Source organism: Lonchura striata, chromosome 3 (assembly GCF_050655825.1).
Source record: "Lonchura striata isolate lonStrDom1 chromosome 3, ASM5065582v1, whole genome shotgun sequence".
Taxonomy (NCBI): domain Eukaryota; kingdom Metazoa; phylum Chordata; class Aves; order Passeriformes; family Estrildidae; genus Lonchura; species Lonchura striata.
Genome location: NC_140705.1, coordinates 4,322,255 through 4,343,029, shown reverse-complemented (window position 1 = coordinate 4,343,029; position 20,775 = coordinate 4,322,255). Strand labels below are relative to the sequence as shown.

Genomic DNA, 20,775 nt, shown 5'->3' with positions numbered 1-20,775 from the left:
AATTATCTATAATGATAAGAAGCTGTTCTCAGTCACCAGCTGTCAGAACAGAAACTCTTCCTAGTAAATATCCTTAAGTATAATTTTTCTGTCCTAACAAAATGTACCTCATTTCATTGAATCCTGGAATGGTTTGGGTTGAAAGGAACTTTAAAGATCTCATTCCAGCTCCCTGCCATGTGCAGGGATACATTCCACTAGATCAGGTTGTTGCAAGCCCCAGGAAGAGCAGGTCCAACCTGCTCTTGAACAATTCCAGGGATGGGGCATCCACATGTGGCCGATCCTCTGGTCACACAACATAAAGGATCTGTCCTCTTACATTATTTATCATCCTCAGAGAGATATAGAATCAATCACCAATTGTCTGAACGGCAACTTTTAGTTAAACTTTATTTATAGATAACCTGATCCCTCTGTGACCAGACTACAAACAGACCTGTTCAGCAGTGACTTCTGTAAACACATTTGATGCTCTCAGCCTATTTTTAATCCACTTAAGGTGCATCATGTTAATTTTGTGCATTTTTCCCTAGTTCTGTAATCAAGAGGTCATAGTGTAGCAAGTCAAATTCCTCACAGATGCCTATTGCTTGAATACTGCTGTCTTTATCAACTGAACTTGTAATCTCATCAGAAAAAGAGCTCTCAATTTAGTTTGGCAGGACCTATTTTCCATAAGCCTGTGTTGACTGGCATTCCCTATATGTCCCTTCTTTATTTCTGAGGATAGGGGACTCCAGGGTATGAGGGAAGAGGCTTTACCACAGCACACACATCCACAGCTTCAAATTCAAGGACCAATTGTCAGCTTGTCTCCCGGAGACTCTGGCAGCCTGAAATGGCCCTGGAGTTATTTTATGCTTTGCTCTCTCCAAATCAAGACTGTCCTGTCTGGAAATCCAAGGAGGCCTTTCTCAGTCTCTATATAAATAATTCTTTCATAGAGCCAACATTATTAGTCATAGTGTGCAATGGGTTCTGCATTAGAATCGTGAGGAAGCCCAGTGGCGGTGTGAAATGACTGATCTCCGCTGTGGATGGAGCTGCAGCCGGGGCCCAGAGCCGCCCCCCTGGAGGCAGGGAGGATTTAACTGGGTGAGGCGGAGGAGGGATTGCTGATATTAGGGAAGCTGACAATTTGTGTGACGTGACACCTCCTCTGCACGGACTGCACTTTTTCTTTCCTTTCTTTCTTCCCTTTAACCCTCAACACCTTACAAATGAATCCAGTTCAGGTGGTCTTATTATTACTATTTCTATTTCTACTTTTATTTCTATTATCACTTTTGCTTCTAAATCTATTTCTATCTCTATATCTATCCCTATTACTATCACTATTACCATCTTTCTCTGACACTATCATTACTATTATTTCTATTTCCATTATTATTTCTATTTCTATTTCTATTTCTATTTCTATTTCTATTTTTACTTCTATTTCTTTTTCTAAATCTATCTCTATCCCTACTAAGACCACTAATACTATAGTTTTCTCCAACATATCACTATTATTATTTCTATTTATTTCTATTTCTATTTCTATTTCTATTTCTATTTCTATTTCTATTTCTATTTCTATTTCTATTTCTTATTTCTATTTCTGCATTTACTATTTCTAAATCTAATTCTGTTCCTACCTCTATTATTACCACTATTACTACTACCACTCTTACCTTTTTGTTTCAAGGATGGTTTCAATGGCGGCTAGGAAGCCAGGATGGAGCTGCACTTTTGGAAAAGAATTAATTAGAAAGAGCCTCAGTGCAGCCTGAAGCCTGAGTGGGCAGAGTGGGCTGAGGGAGGGAGCAAAGCTGCATTAGCATTCTCATTTTGCACGTGAGGAGCTGAGGGGCAGAGACATTAAATGAGTGGCCTAAGGTCAGAGAGGGGAATTGGTGGCAGGATGCAGACTTGAACTGAGAACAGCTGATATCCAGCCTAATTCATAAGCTGCAAGTCTTGCCCTGCATTACTTTTTCAGTGTTGCTTGTCTTCATTTTCCTCTCTGAAACTTAGGCTTAGATAACCAAAATGCTGTAGTGAATCTGTCTCAGGACAGATAGCCAAAGGAAATGGGTTGTTTTTTTTCCTGATTTCTTCTCTACTTGCTTTTAGTGCAAACTTTAGTGAGTTGCTTAACTCTTCCCTGCTTCGTGTCATCTATCCCTGATTCATGGACAACAGCATGGTTTTCCCTCCTAAAGATGCTGGGAAAAGCATAAGTCTAATATTTTTCTTGGAAGGGAAAATTTGAATTTAAAATAGAATACCAGAGATATCAAAAATTTAAAATAAAAATATTTAAAATAATAGTTTTAAAGTAATTCAGATTTATTTAGAATTTTTTCCCATGTTTTTGGGGACTATATATATCCTCAGCCTCCTTGAAATGAGTTGCTGCAGGAATTTATTGGAGGATCTAAACATGCAAACTCTGACTGACCTGGTTGGCTCCTGGGTCTATGAGAAAGCTGAAGCCCTGAATTCCTGTAAACTCTTAGGAGTGCTTTAGGCAGGGAAACCAGGCAATTCCAGGACCCCCCACCTCCAAGATAAGCTGGTTCCGGATGAGGTCCTGCTAATAGGGACAATGAAAGAGCAGGCAACAAATTTCTGTGGGTAAAATTCCCACTGGACCTCTACTTGTGCAGCACTTTTTCTATCTATCAGAAAATAACTCATGTTGAGTTCCAGACTGATCAGTGAAAGCTCCACTGGAACTAAGTGCTGAGCTGGGTTAAGATGAAAATGAGTGCTGGACAAGGCTGGAAGTCAGCTGTGTCATTTAACTTATTCAGGTAACAGCTGCAGAGAAACAGGCTCTTGCACGGGGTGATTCAGCCTGTCCTGCAATAGCTGTGCATGAAGAATGAAGAGCAACACCTTCTGGATCCATATCTGATATTACCCACAATCAAGTGAGAGTTAAGTCAGTCTAGACACAAAACTTTTAATAATTAGGGGTAATGAGTGTAGATGAAATGTACACAGGTTAGGTAATCAGTGGCCTCAATAAGAATATTCAGAGAATCATGGAATAGATTGGGTTGGAAGGAACCTTAAAGCTCATCTCCTTCCCCAGCCATGGGCAGGAACACTTTCCACTACACAAGGTTGTTCAAACCCCTGTCCAACTTGCCTGTGAGCACTTCCAGGGATGGGGAGTCCACAATCTCTCTGGACATATTCTGCAGTACCACATCTTGGGAGTAAGGAAAAAATTGTGTTGTGTTCAGGGTTTATCTCCTGTATGCATTGTCTCCATCCCAATGTCAAACTCTATACATATATTCCCCATTACCAATTATTTTATGCTCTGCCTGTGAATACCAAGACCCAAATCAGCCATGATTTTTCTCAGCAGAAGTTTCCTTTGCTGACCATTTTGCCTCTCACAGTGGAGCAAAAGCCTCATTTTCAAAGAAATAGAGGTACTAAGATCCATAGCAATGAACTTGTGATGCTGTTCACTTGGGAATAGTGTTTCAGTCATCAGGACATATAATCTGCCATGCTATTGTACATTAAACAAGTGTATACTGAATCATCTCTGGACTAGTAAGCTTCTAAGCCTAGTGGTGGACATGAAGATAAAAAGTCCCAATGGGCAAGTCTTAAAAGGGAGTTGTAATTTTTGTTTCAGCTAATCACCATTTGCGTGTCTGAAAACAGAAGAAAGCACAAGGCAGTACAGAACAAAACACAGCATTGCTCTCCCTGCAATGCACATCTTTTCTCTGGGATTAAAATAGGGTTTGCATTTTAAATTTTCATTTACTAAACAGAAAAATATTTTACTAGGATAGAATGGTATTAAGGAGAAATGATTCTTTGTGTGCCCTCAGGCCTGGTGAAGACAGGATTTGATTTGCTGTGTTAGGCTGGAATCTGGATTGATACACAGAGATGAGAAGGTGTTTAATAAAATTTACATTTCATTTTCTCACTTGACACCAGTCTCCTGTCACTCACCAAATGAAGGGAATACGACAAATAACTTTTGTCAGCACCTAGACACGGAGAGACAGTCTGGGGAGGGAGAGCAAGGGTGGGATATTTTTAACATCACTCCCTTTGACGGCTGCAAGACTTGGCACCGGCTTCATCTTTAATGTACCTTGGAACAGAGAGGTGCATCGGGAGAAAAAGCACAAATTAAGTCAACCCACAGGTATGGAAAATGATCCACTGGGAAATGACCCTCACCCAAAGCAGCAGGGAATTTGGGTTGTGCCCTGTGCTCAGCTGGTGTGCAGCTCCTGTGTCTGACAAATGCAGGCTGACCTGGCTTGGGTCCATCCTGCACAGAGCTGCTCCAGAGACTCTTTCTCACACCATTGTTTTGGCTGAATCACTGTTTCTGTTCTTCTTCTTTCCCAAAATTCAAGTTTGTGGGTTTATTATTAAGCCCTTTAACCCCTGTTAGGTTTTTTTCCACCTGACTCTGGGTTTCTAGTTGAGGACCAAAGGTCAGGATCCCAGTCAGCACCTGTATGCCACAGGTTTAACTGCACAAATCAAGAGGTTTTTTTGCAAAAGGATTGAGTAGAAATATTCTCCTTCTCTTCCTGTATTATCCTTTATCTGTTCAGCTGAATTTTAAGTCAGGTGCCTGAATCCCACAGGACTCCCACAGGCCTTGGATGGTGATGAAGAATGTGTGGTACATCTCGAAAGTAAGGTGAGTAAGTATTACTCCCTATTTGTTATGCAAAAAAAAAAACAAAAACAAAAACAAAAAAACCTGAAAAATACCAGGCAGATCACTAAAAAAAAAAAAAATTAAAAAAAATAGCTTTTTTAAATTTTTTTTTTTTCTCTTTGCTTTTCTGTTTTTTTTTCCCCTCCACATAGATATAGATAATTCAGTTTAACATGATATTAGTGCTACAATTCTATAAAAAGTTCAGAGATAATAAATCATTAGGAGCAACCAACAATCCCAGAAGTCTCTTTGTGCTAAAAATAAAATGCAGGGAGGGCTAATTTCATATTTTCCTTTTTCTTACATTTGTCCCCAAGTATCCAACGCTGGCCACCCTCAGGTCTAATAAAATATGGAAACTGTTCAGAGGCTGACCTTGCTTATTTGCAGCCTTCTGCCATGGCCTTACTTCAAAACTATTTTTATTTTCCCCTTTGCTAGTTCTTCCCCATTGTTTTTCTCCTTTTTGTGAAAGAAAAGAGGAAAGAAAAGAAAAAGAAAGTAAAAGGAGAACATAAATACCTCCCCAAATGACCCTCCTCCAACAGACATTTCAACTTCCATTAAAAAATAAAATGCTTTCTTTGTCTTTTTATTTTCCTTTTTGGAAAACTCACTAATGGCAGGGTCATTGTGGTTCACTTTTTTGTTCCATGAAAACTGAAAATTTTGGAATGCTTTGGTGAGAGAAGAGAAGGTTGTTGGCAGCTCCTTGGCAGCTCCAGCCCTGCACACAGAGGTTTGAGGCAGGGCAAAGAAGCTCTGGTAGTTCTGAAAGGTTCTTCCAAGGTTGGCCTCAGACTTCTTGGAGCTTCAGTGTCCCTCATGCAGCCCATCACGTCACCAATATGGGAAGTTTTGTACTTCAGGTAGCAACTACCTCCCGTCCCCACTCCCCCAAAAACACAGCCCTTGTATACACCAGAGAAATTCCACCTTGCTGGTGTGTTCCAGAATCTTGGAATCATCCTTTGGGATATCTGGATTTTGCTCTTGCAAAATAATGCTGTCCAACAAATTATCACCCAGCATTTCCCACCTCTCAGTAGGTAGAAAGCTGGAATTATTTCAAATTCTGGCAAATGCATAATGACTGCAAAAATATATCTAAAAACCTGTGAATCTGGATAAGCAGTAAGTGTCCATAATCACCCTTGGAGTGTTGAATCATGCAGCTTCATTGATCCACTGAAGGTTTCTTCTCACAGTTCCTAATCCAGTGAAGGTATTTTTGAGTGCAATTCACTGTTAATAAGGTTATTCTTTGCAGAGTCAGGAACTCAGAGAAAAACCTTGTGACGGGACACTTGCCTCCTTTATTTGCCATTTATAGCTCTCATGCTAGAGAAATAAATGCCATAATAAATACCATAATAAATAGGGACTGGAAGTTATACCATATAGAGATTATCAAAAGGTTTATAATCTCATTGCTGTTATTTGGTTTTTTTCTTTTTTTTTTTTTTTAATTTTGTCTTAGGCACACAATTCCTTCAACCCAGACTGTAATTAATTTTACTACATCACCAGTTATCTCTGCTCCCTAACCAGGCTTGTCATTTTAATTTTTCACAGGCTTTCTTTTTCCTATCCATGTGCCTGTTCCTGTATCTTCATGAAGTCTCATCAGCTCTGGCCCAAAGCCTTAGGCAAATTTGTCTGTAATGCACTCCTCTACTTCAGACATAAGAGAAAAAAGTATCACCCCCACAAAAAAATGAAAAAAAAAAAAGAAGAAGAATAATTTTGACCATACATTGTCTAGCAATTCAAAAATCCTGGAGAGCTTGGTTAAAAGTAAGGTATCCTTTCAGTTATATTCTTATTTATACCAATGAAGGAACTCAGAGGTATTGCAGATGGGACTACAGAAAAAGGTTACCATGTGGAAAGCCCAAATCCAGAAACTTACTGAAATTTTTGCCATTGGCTTCAGTAGAGCCAAACTTGTCAAATTTCAGACATTTAACATGACTGTCCAGAAAGACTTTGGGCCTCAGAGGATGGATCCCCACAGGCAGATCCAGAGATTTTTTATTAATTTTTCCTGTACTTTGAAGGCTTCTTTCACATCCAGTGTGGGGAAGCTACACTTTTTTAATCCCAAATAGATTTGCTGGAAATATTTTGTGTCCCTCACCGAGCTGGTCTGAGTGTGGGGTGTGCTGGAGCTTGAACCTCTGCCAGGTTATCTCCACGGGCTCCTTCCAAAATCCAAGCTGAAATCCTGTTGCTGTTTCTTTATATCCTCACAGAAGATGGACTTTGACAGCAGCTGAATGCCCTGAGCTGAGCCAGAGGGCTTGGATAAGCCCAGGTCTATAAAGGCACCACATCCCGTGTGATATCATGGCTAACCCACACACCACACTGGATTCTTCCTCTGCCTCCTTCCACTGCATCACACCCTGAGTTTTGGAATGCAGAATGTCACAAAATTATCCATAAAACACCCATGCAAATGTGGAAACAACTGGTGTCCTAATTGTAGCATAAGGATTAAGAAGAACTCAAAGCAAAATTTGAGCAGGATCACCAAAAGTACTGACTACAACACAGCAATAACAAGTGCCCCTCAGGACAAGCTGGCATTCAAAATCCTGGAAAATGAGGGGTTTGGCTTGGGATATGAGACTTTTCTTCTCTTCTTTGCTTTGCCAGGACATTCTGTAGCAGCTTGGGTGGGGCTGTTCACAGAACCACAGAATGGGTTGCGTTTGAAGGGACCTCAAAGACCACCCTGTTCCATCCCCTGCCATAGGTGCCGACACCTTCCTCTATCCCAGGGTGCTCCAAGCCCTGTCCAGCCTGGGCTTGGACACTTCCAGGAATGGGGCAGCCAAAACTTCCCATCTAATCACACAGTTCCTTTAAGAGTGAGCATTTTAACTCAATCTCATGGAAAACATATGGAAAACATTTCAAAATAAATCTGGATCTCCCTGTGCCAAAAAGCAGGAGGATCCCATTTCATCCAATTGCTGTGGCAGTCAGTCTAAACCAAATTGTTTTAGATAAAGATGTCATTTTATGTTTAGACATGAAATGGCTTCAACCTCTTCAACCACTGAGTCTCATTCACATCTTTCTCTCTGATCACTACAGTGCTGTGTTTTTTCTTTTCTTTTTTTTTTTTTTCTGATACAAAAGATCCCCTAAATGTGTTACTTGTTTAGGTTTTGCTGCATATTTGCACCCATTTTTCACTGTGGTTTTTTCACTTTCTCCCCACTTCTTTCCCATGTCCCACCACTCACTCAGTTGAAAATGCTGCAATTAAAGATTTTAGTCCTGTTCATTCTATTAGAGGTCCAGCTGTACAAGACATTACTTATTCTGCAAACAAAGTACAGATAAATTCAAGGATTATGGGCTAAAGGATTAATTTAATCCCTTAACTATTTCCATTATATCTGACTTTTCCCCCAAAAATAATTATTTTTCATTAAGTATTTTCATATACTTAATTTAATGCTATTTTCGGCATTCTGACACATATAATTATATATTATTTTCTTTTATACTGGTTGGATGTGATGGAGTGACTTGCTGGAAGTAGAAACACTGAAGGGAAATAGAATTCATGGATTGGAAGAATTGTATTTCTGCAGAGGGGAGGATCTACTGCCATGTGAAAGCATCTGAAACTGGGTATCAGCTGTGGAGAAAATTAAGCGTTTCCCAATAATTTCACCAGAAATAGATGTCTTTGAAAGCTACAACTTTTTATTCAGACCCTGAATCGTGATCCTTAGGGATCTACCCAATAATAATATTTTGGTCTCTACAGAAAATAATATAATAAATGTATTTTCTATACCACAGAAGAGGTGAGAAAGGCTGATCCATTGCACTTAATGAGATTTTCATCCACAAGTGTCTTAAAACAAAAACTCTCCTCTTCACTCAACAAGAGGCCTAGCTCAGTGTGCAGTCAGTCTAATTTCACTCCCAAATTATGATTATAAAGACAGCATAGTGCAGAAGCCAAAGGTGGTGCATCTATTTTTGTGCCGAGGAAACTGAGCAGCTTGAACAGAATCTGCACCTTAACTCCTTCAGCTGGAAGAGAACTGGTTTGTGGTTTGAGGTTTTTACAAATCAAGGTTTCTCACCTTCTCTTTCACTGCTGATTCAGCCAGAAACCTCATCCTCCTGATTAAGTATTTTTTTTTCTGCAAAGGAGTATAAATTTTATCTGGTGACACCAGGATACCTTGCAACCAAGAATTTTATGGTACAGAGAAGGTATAATAAAGTTCCTCATCTTCCAGTTCAGTAAAGCAAAACACAGAGGAATTCTCTGAGTAACTGAAGAATAGCATTATTATTATTATTATTATCATCCATAAAGAGTAGTGTTCATAACAAGACAGTGATTTAAAGATGTCAGAAAACAATGCCATGGTGAAGATTTGCTCAACAAAACACTTTAATCTAAAAAAAAGAAAAATTAAAAAAACAAACCAAACCACAACCAAAACCAAACAAAAACCCCAAAACAAAACAGGGTCAAGTAGAGCACTGTGGAAGCACTTATTCAAGCCACAATGAAAGTTGAATAAATGTAAAAAAAGGAAATATTCGTGAAAATACTAAGGTTATTTGAATGAAACTAAATGCATGGCTGGAAGAAATGGGAAATTTATATATATTTACATATCTTGATAATCACCAGCAATGCTCGAGACACTAAGACTACATCCATGCTAGAACATCGTAGTGTCAGAAACTCTGTGGAGTTGTTAGGCTGATCCCTGACTGCTTTTGATCCCATAAGCACTCCCCAAAACAACTCCTGGACAGAGTTTTGGAGGAGTCAGGAGAACTGTTCTCAAAGGGCAGTTTGGATGCACCCACCCCATTTTGGAAGCCAAGAAAGGTCAGCATCAAAGAGCCTCGCAGCTGGCTGCAGGCTCATTTGCCCACAGCAAATGGTCACTCATCCCAATGGGCACAAACCACAACAAACCCACAAACCTGTAGGGTTTTCTCTGAGCACAGAGGCAACCACAACAAACCCACAAACCTGTAGGGTTTTCTCTGAGCACAGAGAAACCACAACAAACCCACACACCTGTAGGGTTTTCTCTGAGCACGGAGGCAACCACAACAAACCCACAAACCTGTAGGGTTTTCTCTGAGCACAGAGGCAAAATGCTCAGCCCCACAGTGACTGCAGTGGCTCACCCCCTCCCATCACTGCCTCACCCCTCTGCTGCCACCATGGCCATGCACTCTCTGACATCACTCTGGGGCTGGGGCGTCCTGTTGGGCTTCTCTCTTTCCTGGCTGTGCCCAGCAGAAGGTTGGGGCATTTCCTCCTGGCTGGAGCACCCCGGGACTGCTGGCTGCTGAAGCTCCTCAGAGTCACCAGGAGATCTTCCTCCACAGGGCTGTTGGTGACTGTCACTTTTCCTGGCTGAGGGAAAGGTGTGTCTGTCACCTGTCTTGGGCTGGGCAGTGCTTGGCTTTCTTGCTGACTTGGCTTTACAAGGCTGCAGGTTCAGCTCCTCTGCACGTCCTGTGGCAGCTCCCACTGCTCCACTTCCTTCCATATCTACAAAAACAAGACTTGTTTGTTTCTCACAATAATTATGAGACCCCCACCTTCATGGATATTATCCTTTTATACCTTTATTGTGTGTTTAAAGACATCAGTAAATTTTTAAATTTTTTCCCCCATTTTACATGGGTGGACAATGATAGGACAAGGGGGAAGAGTTTTAAATTGAACAGGAGAGATTTAAATTATAGATTAGGAAAAAAATTCTTCCCTGTGGGGCTGGTGAGGCCCTGGCACAGGTTTCACAGGGAATCTGTGGCTGCCCCATCCCTGGAAGTGTTGGATGGGGCTTGAAACAACCTGGGATAGTGGAAGGTGTGCCTGCCCAGGGTGGGAGGAAGTAGGTGATTATTGAAGTCCCTTCCAACCCAAACTATTTCATGATTCTGTGATTAATTAAAAAGCAGTTGCTGTAACAGTAAGAGCTTCAGTGGCCATGCATTTCAGTTTGAAATAAATTGGCAAAGCCAAACAACCATTAGCTATTTCTACAAATAAATAAAAAGCAACAAGCCCAGCTGATTTGTGCTTATTGACACACTAACAGCTGCTAGAGCATCTCCAACATTAAGAAAATGTTTTAATAAATGTGTAATGATCAATTGTATAGAATACAGTTTCTTAGTAAGCTATGTATTGCTAAGACTGATAGTATTTTAATAATACACATCCATAAAATGCATCATCCCTTTCTGAAACAGGCTGTAACTTAGGGTAGAACTTTGTATTTCTGACATTTGAGTCCTACTCAAGGCAGAGCCTGTAACCTGTAATGCTGTTTTTTAAAAAATGACAAAGAAAAGATGCAGGAAAAGGTAAATATGCATGATACATTTTTCATTTGGAAATGTTTACATCCTTATCTATCAAATGGTTGCCAATTACAGAGGTAGGGTCACTTATAGTGACATAGCAGATAATTTTGGAGCTGTCATAGTGTGCCATGACTGGCAGCCTAATTTGTAGCTTCATGTGGATGCTAAAAATATTTATAATTTTCTTGTAATCCTCTTCCTTCCCCCATGGAAAAAAAAAATGCCATCAGCCTACACCCAAACCTTTAATACTCATTCCAAATCCAGAACTAGTCCTGGTCAATGTGTCATGCATTAGTGGGCAAAATCAGATATTTTAGTCCATTTATCAGCACACATTGTAGGTCCTTAGCACAAATAATGCCAGAAAATGTGTTATTACCACTTCTGATGATTTAGGTTTGTCCTTTCAGTTTAACTCTTAACAGCCTGTGCCATTCAGCCTCATGGCTGCTTGGACCTTTTGCTCAGATTCATTCTCTTCTGCATTTCCTGTAATTCATTAATTGGAACTATATTTATGAATCATAGAATATCTCAAATTCGAAGGGACCCATAAAGGGTCATTGATTACTCCTCCTGCTTCTCACAAAAACACCTAAAATTAAATCATATTTCAGAAAGGCTGTGCAGACACCCCTTGACCCACCTGAACTCTGACATCTCTGGCAATGACTTCATGTTTTTGCTCATTTTTTCTGTTAAAGGGTGTTGCTGTTTTTTTCAACTCATAAATTTAAATTTCAAGGTTTTACCTTTTGGAAATCCACCAGACAATTGTTTCCAAAATTTCAGCAGTCGGACATATTATTATGTTTAGTACTTTTCCTTCTTAAGCTGGCTTTAACTTTAGGTAGTTGGCTGATTTAAGGTACAAATTACATACACCACCAGGTTCAATTTTCATCTTTAGACACATAAACAAGATAATAAGGTCATGATCTCCTATACCAAAGCTTCATGTTAGTTCTGGAGATTTATTGACTCTCTCATCTTCAAAGGTGCCATTATCAACGGTGGAAAAAGGTTTTTCAAGCAAGTTTAAATCAATAGAAGAGGCTACAAGTTTTCTGGATAGAAGCAGATTCAAGGATGAAGTACTGGCTTGAGATTCCTGATTTTTAAACATTAAATACAACTATTCAATATCATGAAAGAATATGATTAACTGGATTAAGTACCAGCTAACAGAGCTGAGGCAGAAATTATATATGGGAAATAATTCTCAGGGATGTGTGGCAGTACCAGATTACCACTGAAATGGAAGAGATTCAGTGTTTCCACTGGTGATTTGGAATTTAAACGGAAATTGATTCTGATGAAATTTTCTAAAACAAAGGAATAATGGCAAACTGGTAGAAAGGAAGGAAGAGGAGCTGATCTGAGCAAGCTAGGAGCCAGAAGGGGAGACCCAATTCACAGACTGGGATAGCATTTTCAGGAACACACAGTGATTTCTAGCTGAAGATGTCCAAGGAGTTCAGAATAAGAATCAGTCAGGTACCCTTCTGAAAAGGTTCAGGGAAAGGCCAGAAAATTGAAGCTGGAAATGTAAGTTGTAGGAGGACACAAGCTCTCTGTTGAACCACCAGAATAAATTGCAAAAAAACCCAATATGTTCCTGCACCTCCAGGTGTGCTCTGTTAACAGTGCCTTAGTCCATCAAAAGTTCTTCAATGCAAGAGAGAGATAATTATAAGAAGTTAAGGAGATTTTTCTTTTTAGACCAAGGTTAGGCAAGACATATCTTGATCCCTTCTCCCTGCTGTCCTGCATAACTGTGTATATTCTTTTCTCCCACAACTTCATCCTCAGCTGCCTCTTTTGGTACAAGATCCAGGGCCCTTAATCCACTGGACTTTGCACTCTAGAAGTACCCACCAATGACAAAATCTATGTTTTGCAAGTCTTACTGAGGTGATTAATAAATAAAGACCCTGAACACTTAATTGTGTTAGAAAAGCGATATTTCTTATGAGGGGAAGAGTTACAAAGCAGCAACTAAACAAAAAGAGTGCAGCTTTGATTTCTTCACTCCCTCTCTCCAAAACCAACAGTACATTAAATAGGGGGAATCAAACATTAGACGTTTCCAAGTCATATATATTAAATTCACTTAAGATATTGTTATCCTTGTTTAGATTTGAACATATTGGGGGATCTTTTTGTCTTGCAACTATTCCTAAAAGACTCAAAGTGTCTGGATTGCCTTTTTCTGACAAAAAAATTCTTCCCATGAATTATTTACATGACGGTTCCAATCAACGCTGTACCTGTCAGCCTCCCCAGCCAAAATGAAAGTTCACTATGTAAAGGTGCCAAGGGAGAGTGGCAGCCTCCCACTGCGAGTTTATAGACAGAACTAAGTCAGCACGCATTATGTGTCAGAGCCAACATCAGACAGAATCAGATCCTTTGATCTCAGACCTCCACAGGAAGCTTAGATCTCAGACAAATTAGATAAAAAATGAATTTATAGCAGATATGTGTCCTAAGGCACACAGCTGAATGCTGTGTTTTGGAAGAGTATGGCAAATATCAAAACACATAAACTGCAGAATTTCCTCTCTCCTTCTCTCTCTCCCTCTGCTTTTGTGATAGACACTAATTAAAAGGAGATAAAACTCCAGCTCGCCTTTTCCTGCCTCTTATGTAATCCACAGGCTTCGGTAAGGAGGAGGAAAAAGAAATTCCCAAAACAGAGTAAATGGGGGTTCATCAGGGTTACCCGAATGCCCTTAGATCTGTGCTGTTGGCAGGTGAGATAAAAAAAGAAGCCCTCAACTCCTGTAAGAACATTTCACACTTGCAGAGAAGGAAGCCGGTGCTTTGTGCTGCCAGCCACATGCCCCCGGGGCTGTCTGCTTTTCTGTGACCTCAGAAGGAGTCGGGTTTGATCAGAAGATGATGAAAGGACAAGTCTGGAGGAGGTGTGCTGGAAAGGGTTGTTTGTGGCAGGACCCTGGGGAGCAAAGTGGGACACGGTGGTGTGGGTGGGAGTGGAGCTGCTTTGGGCTGCTGGGCTGGACTCACAGGACTGTGCAAATGAGCCCTGGGTGGGTTTCTTACCTCCAGTGTAACTCCCAGTCCTTCACAGCCTGCAAACCTCCCAGAGCTTTCGATCCCCCTGCACCACCTGGAGATGTGGGCAGGGAGGAGCCCTTCTCCTCCAGGCATGGGGGACACCAGGAGTATTGGTCCCTGCCCTACTCCAAAAACACTGGGAGAAATCATGGGCTCATTGAATCATAGAATGTCCTGAGGAAGGCAACCAAATGGATCACTGAAATCCAGGCCCTCTCCCTGAACAGGACACCCCAAGAATCACAGCGTGAGCATAAGGGGGATTATGCTGCTGCCTTCAGTGTAGCTGGGAATTCACCCCATCTGTGTTAAAGGAGATGAAATGACAAACAGAAAAATTCAGGGAGGAGAAGGGGGAGGTAATGATGAGATAGACTTTTTGAGAATGTGCTATTGATCCTATACAAAGCTGTAGAATCACAGAATCACTGAAGTTGGAAAAACCTTTTAGATCATTGCATCCAACCACCAAGGCAGCCGCACTGTATTCAACATTAAACCTCTCCCCACTGCCACATCCCACACATTTTTTGAACACTTGCAGTGATGGTGACTCCATCACTTTCCAGGGAACATCTGAACATGTTAAAAGACATTAACTGACTCTTTTGGTATCCAATCATTTATGAATTGCACTCTCACCTCCTGCTACAGACACTCCACTTTTATTTTGTCCTTGATTGTAGCAAGGCTTGGTGGGAGCTACAGGAGGCTGTGCTTCCTCACTGGGTCTCTTGGTGCTGTCCTGTGGTAGATGAGGCCGTTCAGTCCTCGTTTCTGCAATGAAACACACTGTCACATCACCCCCAGTGCATCCTCTGCTCAGCAGAAATTATTAATTCAAGCAAAAATTGAACATATTTTTGAATATATAGTAGAAAATAGCTTGAATATATATATATATATATATATATGCCACCAAATACTGTGTTCACACACCTTTGAACACTTCCAGGGATGGTGACTCCACCACTACCCTGGGCAGCCTGTTCCAGTGCTTAACAATCCTTTCCTAGAAGAAACATTTTGTTAAATCTGTCTGGACTCAGACACCTTTTATAGGAATAAACTTGAACTATTAGAATTATAGAATACTCTGAGTTGGAAGGTACCCACACTGACTATTGAAGCCCAACTCTTGTCTCTTCATAAACTACAAACTACATCTTAATTACTGAACATCCCAGAGCTTTTTCTGAGTTCTATTGTCTGAAACCCATTGTGGCCAGTCTGGGGATTTGTTAAACAAAACAAGGAGTCTGCAAGTATAATTTTTTGTAGCTATTTCCAACTTACTGTGGCTTTTGCTCTTCCTGAACCAGCAGAATGAAAGAACAATGAAGAATGCAGATGCTGCTGAACCCAGTATGACAACGAGGATCATGCTGGCCCTGGCTCTCGTGGACACAGGGAAGGTGGAAAAAGGCTCGGAGAGCACAGTGAACTTTACCCCTGAGAATTTAAAGCAGACAGTTTATTACAAAAGCAAGTACAGCAATTTCACAGCTACAACACCACCCTTTTTAACTCTGCTAAAGATGCATTCAGGGACAAACCACAAATCCATCTATCTCCAGACAGATCCAACATTCATGGACAATAGTTATTTAGAACTGAGTACCAGGACAGCCTAAACATGTAACAATATTTCTACAAGCTAAGTTTCGATTTTTCAGTGCTTCCTGAAGCATAAACAGCTTCTTTGCATTCAACAGTACTTAATATTTCATCTATGAATTTGTCTAACTGACACAAACCCAAGAAAATATGTTCACAATGCATCTGCTTCTGAGGCCAGACAGATCAGGCCCCTACAGAAAACATGCAACAGAAACTGGTTGTGATACGACAGTTCTTAATACTGATTTTTTTTTTAATAGGCTATACCTGAATCATAATCATTAAAAGTTAGGGGGAACCCAGAAACATTCACCAGCTTGAAGATTAAATCCATGATGCAGAAAACTCCCAGTGAACTTGTTAATATTTTTCACCATGTTGATAATGAGGATTATAAATAAAAAATGTCAGTGTTCCTGCTGTTACACAGTAAATATTTAGACTCTTGAAAGACAGAAGCTCTGGGTAATTCTCTGCACCCAGATTCTAAAGTTTTCTCTAAATGGCAGAATCAAGCCAGGCACTGCTCACAGTCTCTGTGTTCAAGAGTTCATTTGGTCTCAGACCTGAGTTGCAAGGACTGGAAGAAGATTAGTACTGCCCTTTTGAAATAGAGAGAGGTTTTGATTCCCTAAATTTTTACCAAAACAAATTCTGAATGCAGATGTGCTGGGCAAGGACAGGAGTTTAGGAAAACTGGCCCTGGTACTCTCTGTAGACTACCTTGAAGTATGTGGATTTGCTCATGAACTCATTATGTGTCTCACTACCTGACTCATTCTTGTTCCTAACCCCACAATCCTAAACAATTTGATGGATGGATATTTCTTTTATTTGAGTTCTGCTTTTAATAAAAATCTAAAAGCCTTTTTTTTTCCCATAAATTCATTAAAAAAAAATCAGAAATGCTGTCAGATGGAGGCTTGGAGACCAGGGTAAGTAGCTGTAAGTACTTTTTGCAGAAACTAATTAGATTTGTGTCAGTGTTGTCCACCTGAACGAAGCATCAGAACAAGGTGGGAAGCATTGTTACAACTGGGAGAAATCTGCCTGCAGGTACAAACACATATGAACTTCAGCTGAGAGAAGAAATCTCTCAGGTATCAAGGACTCTACACAGACAGGTGTTTAAAGGTGTTTTGCTTCTCTAATAGTCTGTGAGTAGGATGCTGTTGGTTTAAATGGAAAGTGGATGTATCAAACCCATTGGGATCCATATCAGTGAAGGGAATATTACTGTAAAACAAGGAGCAGGATGATGCAGTAGTGCTATGAATAGTCTGCTCTCCCCAGGAACTACAGCTAAAACATTTGGGATTATTGCATTTGACATCAGCTGCACCTCCTGAGCTGTCTCCAAACAGTAAATTATGCCAGGCTAGGTGCAGAGAGCAACTGGTTGATGAAGATGTATCACAAACACCTACTATTTGATTGTTTAATTTCTTAAAGTGAATCTCTTCGGTAAGAATCTGGAAGTGCAAAAACCTTTATGCTGTCTCCAGCATGGTACCGAATTACAAGGAGCAAAATGGATTGTGCCTTTGGTGTCTACTTTTGCAATGCATGTTTAAAATGTGGAATAATCTGATTTACGCAGGTGATACCTGCACAGGTGCATCAGCTGCCTGTACACATTGAAACATTGGTACCTCTAAACACCCTCCACTGGTGGGGGAATGGCTTTAAGCTGAAAGAGGGCAGATTTAAATTAAATATTAAGTACAGGTAGCCCAGAGAAGCTGTGTGGCTGACCCATCCCTGGAAGTGTTGAAGGTCAGTCTGGATGGAGCTCTGAGCATCCTGGTCTACTGAAAGGTATCCCTTCCCAACACAGGGGAGTTGAAACTCGATGATCTTGAAGTTCCCTTCCAATCCAAACCATTCTGTGATTCTCTTATTAATCCTTAGCAACTCTCTGACTGGCTAAGTATTTCAGAAAATGGATCTCTGTTTGACCTTTGTTCAGAAAAAAGATTTTGGGATTTCCCTGAAACAGATCTCTAAACACATTTCATTAAACTGTGCTTCCAGCCTAAAGAATCAGATCTTGTGAGGTGCTGACATTCCATCTACTCTCATAGAAGGCAGTGGGAGCTGCATGTGCTTGGCAGCTCAAAATACACAAAAATCCCCCCTTTGAAAGGTCCACTTCCAAGGGGTCCCTGCAGCCCAGTTCTCCCTTTGCCAAGCTATGGGAAGCACTGGACTTGGATGAGCCACTTGTGGTGGCAGCCTAAATGCTTGTAAACATTTTTTTTTGTTTCTCTCAGATTTTTTTCATTACCCCCTTCCACTTGGCCACTTTACCAGTCAGATGTATTTATTCCCTCTGTTTTTGTCTGGATGAGACAAGACATGAGAGATAGACAAACCGACCGACAGACAGACAGATAGATAGATAGATAGATAATATATATTTATCATCTACAATGGTATTTACCTGAAGAGATATCCATGCATATATATCAATATAGAAAGAGAGATGGATGGATGGATGGATGGATGGATGGATGGATGGATGGATGGATAGATGAATAGATGGATGGATGCAATACCGTAATAGAGACTTTACACATGGTTTTACAACATCTATATCTTAATATGCCCTTGGTCTTTGTGCCAGACCTGTTCCTGCTTCTCCATAGACTTGCCTCATCAGCCATCCTGAGACAAGAAACCAATACTTTGACCCCTCTATACCTTCAGAAACAGATTTAATTTCAGGCCCCCAAACAGTTGCAGATGTGCTTCTCTTGTGGAGGATTTTCCACGGCAGACTTCACAGGATGCCTTGTCCCCAGTGTCCCCCTCAGCTGGCATTTCCGAGAAGGCATAAGCACACCTGCCTCCTCCTTACTGAGGAGCTCAGGGGCCTCTGAAGGTGCCAACATCATCTCCACAAGCTCTCAGGAGAACCCTGGCAGAGCCCAGTTCTGGAGTCACGTTCTGAATGTTCATAACCACCCATAAAGGTGACCAGGTGCAAGTCAGGAAAAGGCACTATGAAAATAGCCAGGAGCACAGATGGAAAATTTCAGAATATAAACAAGGATAAAAAAGAGGGAATGAGAGGTTGCAATTTATAGGAAAAAGTTTGTTCTGGCAACTTAACTGATTTTAAGTATCTGATTGCTTGGGACATATACTAGGGAATCCAGGGAGAAAGAGGCACCTTTTCATGACAATACTTCTCTGTACTTATTCATTAGATTTGAGAGATCTTGCATGAATAGCAGAGGAATCACCCAGCTCTCCTTGGATGGGGAACAGAACTCAGGCTATTTAGAGGTTTGGCATTGCTCCACCCATTCAAACAAAGTTTACCTCCTTTTTTATAAATTCATGCCACCTGCAGGGCTTTGATTTTACCAAATCAAGGAATACACAGAATACAGGGTTTACCTGGAGGTGATGTGACTGTGAACACAAGTCTCCAGTTTTTTCCTGAGCTGGAGACAGCCAGATTGGAAAAGGTTGCACATCCCTCTATGACCTGCACTTGGGTGAACCCTGGAGAGTAAGAAAAAAATCATATTGCAATTAAAAGCAACCAGGTAAGTGCCACTTAAGGATATCGGGGGGTCCTCATGACTTAAAGGGACTTCAGAAAGCCTAAATTCATCATCCATCTTAATTATAAACATTGTGTCTAACTCCAGAAAATTTCACACAGAGATACTCAGAAAACAAATTCCTGAGGGATTAGAGGGCTTCAGATTCTAAATATTTATTCTTTGAGCTCATTGTGAAATGGCATTTTCTGCGTGTTATGGAGGTGTAATGTGAATGGAGCTGTTAAAGGGATCAAACAAGGGTAACAGGAGTTATAGAGATGCACCAGGAAGTTCCAAATGCCCATTTTTAAATTTAACTCATGTCTTGTGTGGCTAAGTACTTCGCCAAGGTTAGGAGAGTGATAATGAGAATGTCCCAAGGGGATGGTCTCAAGGAGTCAACCACTGTGGCTAAGGGACCAGCTGAATCTTCAATTCTTTTCTGATTTTTTCATCATATCTTTCAGGCATATTGCCTCCTGTCATATTGTTAAATCTCTTGGAATTTTTCTCCAACTCTGTCAGATGCATTGAAAGATATTTGGCCATGGAAAATGTCTGTGGTGACTGCCCTGAGACAGTACAGGAGACACTGTCAGCTGGAAATCTGGCAGGGAAAAATTCCATGGGGAGCATTAAAATGAAACCCAGGAAACAAAATTTCTCCATCATGTTACCTCTTGTTATGATCTATCAGGGAATCCATTCTGACTCAACATTTGCCCTTGCCATGATTGTTATTTCTGTAGGGTCTTTTAAAAAGTTATCATTTACATTGCAACTGGATACCCATTTTATTGTGTGTATCTTTGAGCACCAGCCAAGGCCTGGCCTTTGAGTGATCCTGGCCAGGTCTGGTCTGCATTCAGACTCTTGGGGTGAAAGGAGTGAAATCCTAAAGGCTGACAAATTTCCAAATGTTGGTTCAGGTGGGTGTGAGATGCCAGAACTTCCTCAGGATGCTGGACTGGCTCCAGTGATCACAAACACAGACTTTTGCCTGCTGAAAGACAACATGTCATAACTATTTGCTTTATGAAGCAGGTGGCTTGGCATTTTATTGCAGTTAAGCAGCACAGGTGAACGTACATAAAGCTGAATGTGGGTAGGACATTCCTACTCTGCCGTTCTCATGTTCAGGATATTGAACAATGTGGTGATTTAGCAAATGCTGAACTACAGCCAGAAATTGCCCAAGACAAGGTCTTAGGCAAAACCATGACAAATTAATTATTTAGCAACATAAATTATAAACATTCTCCTCTCTAGGACTCTGGTACTATTTAATTTGCTAACATCCTAGTTAGTTTTGACTATATACATGTTTTTTTTTTCTATTTCTGTACAGTATCTAGCACACCAAACCACCAATTTCATTACAAGTCTCCAGGATCAGCTGTGATAGATAAATAATCAGTGATTTAT

At 40.6% G+C, this 20,775-nt stretch overlaps 1 protein-coding gene across 1 annotated transcript in view; it reads right to left on the bottom strand.

Annotated features, from left to right (window-relative positions):
• Positions 1-728: 728 nt before the first annotated feature.
• PKHD1 (PKHD1 ciliary IPT domain containing fibrocystin/polyductin) overlaps positions 729-20,775 on the bottom strand; it is a 244,584-nt gene continuing 224,537 nt past the window's right edge. Inside the window, exons 64-67 of the mRNA XM_085574415.1 lie at positions 19,199-19,306; positions 15,470-15,625; positions 14,816-14,950; positions 729-10,268 (exon numbers count right to left, since the gene is read on the bottom strand). Coding sequence (XP_085430541.1) covers positions 9,916-10,268; positions 14,816-14,950; positions 15,470-15,625; positions 19,199-19,306 — 752 coding nt within the window. The 3' untranslated portion in view covers positions 729-9,915. The remainder of the gene's footprint in view (positions 10,269-14,815; positions 14,951-15,469; positions 15,626-19,198; positions 19,307-20,775) is intronic.